Here is a 6,543-nt window from a genome sequence, read left to right as displayed (position 1 = left end):
TCTCCCCACACCCACTACCCTTCCACATCTCAGAGTCAATTCTGGTTCTGACCAGGTGTTTCTTGGCAGTTTGTTGGGTTTATTTTGTTCACAAAGCAGAGCTGCCATGATAAGTCATGGATAAGCCCCATTCTCTCATGCAGTTGAATCCAGAAATGGCACATAATCAAATGCAGATTCAAGATTTCCTGTTAATTACACAAGGATAGTTTACTCAGTACAACAGAATTTCAGCAAAAGAGACTATGGCTATATATAGGATGCAAACACAAGAAACTGCCTCAAGGAACACATAGACTGATTTCTGTTAATGATTCGAGAGGACCCAGTCAAAGGCCCAGGATCCATCCATTTCTTAGAGCTTAGACACCTGAATTGTACCCAAAATTGCACACTGGATGAGACACACTTGCTCATTATTGTTGTTAAAAATGGCACATTTAACGTGAACCCTAAAAATAAGGAAAACCAGAACTCTAACCCATTTCCAAGGTTTTCTGTGATCACTGGCAGCATACGATGTTCTGACACAACATATTTTAACAGAGGCCTCATGAGAAGAAAATTCAGTCTTGAGGTTCCTATTGATAATGGCAGCTGGTTATACTTTACCATGAAACACAGCTTGTTTTTGTTATTCACCACTAACTGAGGAGGAAGACAGCATCTTTCATACACTTACAATAGGTTGAAAATTAAATTCCTTGTTTTAACGCATCAAAACTTTGAATAACTTATAACAATGTCTGACAAGGTAAAGCAATAGATGAAGGATGCAGTTTTAATTTTAGAATTAAGCATCCTAAAAAATTTTAAAAATAAAAAATTCATTTCAAACTCTCAGAGACTGTTAATATTCCACAGCATGAGCGAGAAAATAAAAGTATTTTAAAATAGTATGTAACTATTAAAAAAAAACAACCACAAAACCAACTGCCAAACACAACAAAAAAAATCCCAACTTTTAACACTGACATGGGGAACCTCTCTGCTGGTCATTCATAACTTTGGATTCAGGATATTAGAGGCATTCAGTGAAATGCAGCAATCCAAAAGCAGCATGAAGGTCATAGGAACATGAGCAGACTTGTCTCAAGATGTCATGGAGATTAAATCCCAGAACCATACACAGCCAGAGGCAAGGAAAAGGGAGTTTTCAACTTTCAAACATAAGTTTCAAGCCCACTCATCTGTTTTCTTCCTCCAGTTGCTGTTCCTCCTATTTACCTCCTGCAATAAATCATCCCTCAGCTCTGACTTCAAGTACAGGTTTTGAATGTCTAAAAGTCTGTGAGTCGCCCTCATGAAGCCTTACTGTGCACTGGAGTTTACCTTGTGAGGAATGGCAGACACATAGAAAGTGTGGTCCAGGCTCAGCCAGACTAAAACACATCTGTGTCCTAAGGGCTGGCTATTGGCTTTCAAAAGTGCCAGTAGTGAGACTTAAAGAAATTTAGGTGTATTGGCCTGTTATTCCACTAAGAATAAAAACTAAAAACCATTAAATAATAAATTCTACTCTTACTGCAGTAAAACATATGTAAAGCAAGCAGCCCTCAAAGTATGAAACTGACTGGATGACTCAGATATTACTTATAATTTTGTTATGATTAACTTCTTACTGGAAAAATCACCATATAAAATAAGAACCATTCAACGCTTTCAAGGCAGCATCATTGTACACCCTAAAATTAAGCATCATAAATTTAGTTGTCCTCAGAATAATTACGTTGAAGATTCACTTCCACTTTGGACAAGTCTGTGATGTTGTAACTCTAGTTTAAAATAGTGACCATTTTAATCTAAACATTTGTCTGACATATTATCATGCAACATGGATTTAGTAGTAGTTTAGAACTATAAACTTGGTGGGTTTTGTTAGTCTGTAACTTTTCGTTGTCATTTATCTAAATTATGCAAGCATTAAGTCTGTGGGACTATGGCCAGTACACCAAGGTCAAGTCCATTAGAAAAGATGAGTCTCTTTGAAGGAGTGACTACAGAGAGCCATTTAGCAGGAATGTCTTTGGAAACTGGGGATTACAAGTAGAATATGAACCAGGAGCACAACGCACAATACATCTGCTCCTTTTACTCAGTATGGGCAAGCCTAAACCAGAATACCATCCCAAATTTGGGCATCACACTTGAAGAAAGATGTGGACCTAGTGTAAGGAATCCAGAAGCTGGCAAAAGCATGATCAGGGATCATGAAAACACCAGAAAAGCTGGGAAGAAGTGAGGTTGTTAAGAAGACTGAGGAGGAACACAGCAATATGTGCCAAGAAAGGCTGCCTCGAAAAAGGTGGGGTTTGTTCTCAGCAGTGACAGAGTTAAAGTGCTGTGACAGAGGTGGAGGTCAGACACCAGAGAAGGTTTCATTTAGGCCAGTTAACCCCTGGGATAGATTGCCTGGGCAGAGTGGGGAGTATCTTCTGCTGGTGGTTTTTAAGAACAGGTAAAACAGGAACCTGAACAGATGCAGGCAGAGCTGATCCTACCTTAGGACATGGGTCCCTATTGGTCTTACAGTCCCTGAATGTCCTTCCACAGTATTTGCACTGAAGTTTCACTGCACTTCTTCCCTGGCCTTGCCTCTTACTACTGTATTTCACTTCAGCTCATTCCTAAAGCCTTGGCCACTCAAGAAATCACACAAAATGATACTACAAGCTGGTGTGATGCTCCTATCCTGCACATGTATTATTCTCTTCTTTCACTTGCATCTCCCTTGTGTATTAGGGAACATGCACCACCCTGTCTGCAGCTATGCATGCCCATGTTTGCTTCTTAAACACAAGACTCTCACATTCCTGATTAGCCTTAAAGAGCTACCACAATAAATATGTTTGGTAACACATGCTCCTTAATCAAATTGCATCAGTACACCTCACAATGCCATTTCAGAATGATGATGCAGTTGGTAATAGCTGAGACAATATACAGAGGTGATAGATTACTTTCTAAAATAGAAGTATGAGTAAATATCAAATAACGACACTAACTTACATTACGTCATCAGTTTTGAAGAGGAAATGACCCCACAGATTAATGAGCAATTCTCTCTAGAAGTCAAAGGTATGATATAGTTTTATATAATTAAACAAAAGCTAGATATGATCTAACCTACTTCAAAGAGCCTAACCTTTAATAGAGAGAGAAGAAAAAGGCAGAGTACCATGGGGCCATATTTATCTCTGGTGGAATGAAGCCAACAGAATTCCTTGAAGTTCAATGTGCCCTGGAGTGCCACGTGGCAGGTGCTGCATGTCATCCTCTAAGCTGCAAGGTATGATGGATGGAAAAAGCAATGCCATCTTCCGCTCCTATTTAGGAAACTTTATACTAAGAAATAAGGCACCACAGGATTGTATCTTTGAAAATATTTCATATTAAGTAACAATTGATGTATCAATTCACTAAAGAATTTAAAAATCGAAATATGGACACCCTCCAGAAATGAAGAAATCAAAAAGTTTCCTAGGAAATCATATTTTTCCTATACTGTATGTACTAAATATAATTACACTGTAAATAATACACAAGTAAACACTAAGCTTTATATACAACTACCTTGAAAGGCAGTCAGGAATTAAATAGGCTACACGTCCTTTTTTCAAAACCTAAAATTAGGAAAGCATTCATCCATCTGATCAAATCAGACTTATTGTATTAATCCTCAGACTAGTGATAGTGATTCCCTTATCCTTAGGTCTGACACCAGACACGATAGTGTTCCCAGACCCCTCTGGAGGTACATTCGAAATAGACAGGTATTAATAGATAATGACTGGGAACACAGCACTTAAATACCTTTTAAAAAATTAATAAACCTGGATATCCTTGGACATACGAGCCATAAGAAGAAATCACCTAGCAACTTTTTAGAAAAAGCATCTAACAATTCCTCATTCATCATAGTCTGTCTCTGGCTTTACGCTCCATGATGAGGGCCACTATTTCTTTGTGGTGATGAGGGGTCCCTACTCTGGCCAAAGCTGTCAGCAGCTGACAGCACCTCACATTTATCGGTTTCAGACTCTCTGTTCAGTATCTCTGACCCAGGTTCTGTGCTTGCAGAACAACAAGACACTTGCCAACAAATTGAGAATTGGGCAGCCCCAGGGAAAGGAAAGGAAGGGGGGCTAAAGGAGCTGTTAATTTCCCACTATTTCCAGCACAGGTCTCTGTCACCCTGTTTACATCATGCATCAGTCATCTGCTGTGATGAAATGTAATCCTGCGTTTTAAAAAAAGATCTTCTTAGCTTTGAGGATACTATATCTTTGTGAGAAGTGTTTCACATATTTTCCATTGGTACAAACCGCTCCAGCTTCTATTTAAATCTCTGTGGCTCTCTTCATGGGACATTATTCACTTCAGGAAGTTCATTCAGAAGGTGCTTAGCACAAGAAGAAGGAAAGCCAGCATGGCAGCAGACAGCACCATGGCTCCTGAAGAAAAGCCTAGCACTGCTCCTGTGAAAAGGGCTGTCCACAAGATCCGAATGGCCAGCCTGGTCTTCAGCTTGGCACGAGGCTGGCAGCAGTGGGCATCTGACCACCATGTAAAGCAAGTCCAAGAGCCTCCAGGATGGGTCCCCCCTGCAGAAGACTCATCAACTCAGCCTGTACAAGAAATATCCGTAGAAAAATGGCCAATTCCATCTCTCAAGAGGGACCAAGGAAAAGATGATGAAAAATCCTCAGCAAAGGAATTGGTAACAATAAGAGATGCTGAAAAAAATGCAAGGGAATCAGAGGAAGCCCTCAAAAAGTTCAGCATTAAAAGCAAAGAGGTGACCAAAACAGTTGTAAGCAAAGCCTATGAACGAGGAGGTGATGTTAACCTCCTCAGTCGAAGATATGAGAACAACAGCAACAGCTTAGAGATGACCAAGCTCAGAGAAGAATCAAGTGCTATTGACAAAATTCTGAATAGCAAATTGTCTCCAACCATGAGGAGAAAGTGTTCAAACGTGGTATCAGAGCTGACCAAGGGCTGGAAACAGATAGAAGAAGAGGACAAAGAGGGGGCAAAGGAAGAACAGCTGCTTGAGTGCCATGATGACAGCCTGGATGCACAGGACAGTGGCTATGGGGAAGCAGAGGACAAACTCGAGCAAGAAGACAGTGACCGAGAGGTGACGGCTGTGAGGATTAAACGACCTGCACCATCTTTGTAAGTAAAACACCTTTATTGCTGTATCACAAATGGTCAGCAGACCCGCAGACAGGTACAGGTTTCCATGAGGAAGAAGGGGAAAACAAAATTGGTAGGTAATGGTCAAAGAGAAACTATTACACTTGAAGGGAAAAAAAGGAAATCCAGAAAACCTTTCACATATCTCTCTGTGCTTAAGTAGTTAGTCAACAACATCTGACTACAGCCTTAGGTTTTATGTGCTATACACATAATAGACATAGGAAGTTATATTTGGGAAATATTATTTATATTTAATTTTCTGGATTTAGTGGTTCATTGAAATGACTACTTACTTCTTAATACTTTAGTTCACATTTCAGATTAAAATCTTTCACTTCATCAAGAGCCTACAGCTATTCCTTAATTTCATCAAATGTTAAGGCTAAAGCAATGCACCCAACAAATAATATTTACAAATACTTATTATTTTGTTTAGCATAAATTGTACATATGCTTAGGAATAATTTGAAGACAATGTCCAAAACAGACATTGCAGGAATTACCTTTACGCATATCTTAACAAAGGCTGGGTTCACTGCTTCTCTTTGGAAGCTTTACATGGTTTTGGAAGTCATCAAACCAAAGCATGGAAACTCTCACAGGAGCTGGGACCCCAAACAGACATTAGAAACCATCTAGCCTGCCTCAACATCTGCAGGATTGATTTGAATCATGCTATATGTTATAAATAATTTGACAAAAAAGAAAACAAATTCTTAAAATTCAAGGTCTCCTATCATAAGGGGTGGGGTCAGAAGTGTGTTCATTGAATATGTCATGGAAGTAGTAGCTCCTGACATACAAACTTCCTTATGCCTGTAAATACTGTGAAGAATAAAGCAAGCAGAATCTGTTACCTACATAGTTACTACCAGTTCTACTTAAAACTTTGAACCGAGTAGCAATCAAATTCATAGCATGGGACAGTTTCAAGTAATCCTTCTTTCAGTAAGAGGCTGATGCTTGAAGATTACTATACAACAACAAACAGGTACATATTAAATTTGGAGCCCAGGAAAAAGCTTAGTTCAGCCTTAGCCTTGAGTGGTGTCCCAGAAGAGCAGGGGAACAGCAGAAGCTGGTAGAAATTCTCCAGTTTACTTCCCCAGAGATCCCCAGCAGACCCACTTTTCCAGAAGATGGCTACAAACCATTGTGCTGTGGCCAGACTTGCCAGTGGGTACCTGCCAAACTAATCCATAACTCTTGTTGGTAGCAGATTAAAAGATCAATATCTCCAGCGCTCCAAGATGGGAAACCATAGGCAGCTGCTATAGACACAACACACTGTTTGCTCCAGTCCTCTGCTTTACAAACTTGAGACAAAAGGAAGAAACG

General features: G+C 39.7%; 1 protein-coding gene across 1 annotated transcript; it reads left to right on the top strand.

The window, feature by feature from the left end:
* The first annotated feature begins 4,429 nt into the window (after positions 1-4,429).
* Positions 4,430-5,185, top strand: LOC104543296 (actin-binding Rho-activating protein-like). Its single transcript, XM_010187876.1, has one exon. The coding sequence runs from the start codon at positions 4,430-4,432 to the stop codon at positions 5,183-5,185; it is 756 nt and encodes a 251-aa protein (XP_010186178.1).
* The last annotated feature ends 1,358 nt before the right edge of the window (positions 5,186-6,543 follow it).

This window comes from Mesitornis unicolor, unplaced genomic scaffold, assembly GCF_000695765.1.
Source record: "Mesitornis unicolor isolate BGI_N332 unplaced genomic scaffold, ASM69576v1 scaffold8877, whole genome shotgun sequence".
NCBI classification, from domain to species: domain Eukaryota; kingdom Metazoa; phylum Chordata; class Aves; order Mesitornithiformes; family Mesitornithidae; genus Mesitornis; species Mesitornis unicolor.
Note: the sequence above shows the minus strand (reverse complement) of the source record. Positions and strands in the feature narration are given on the sequence as shown.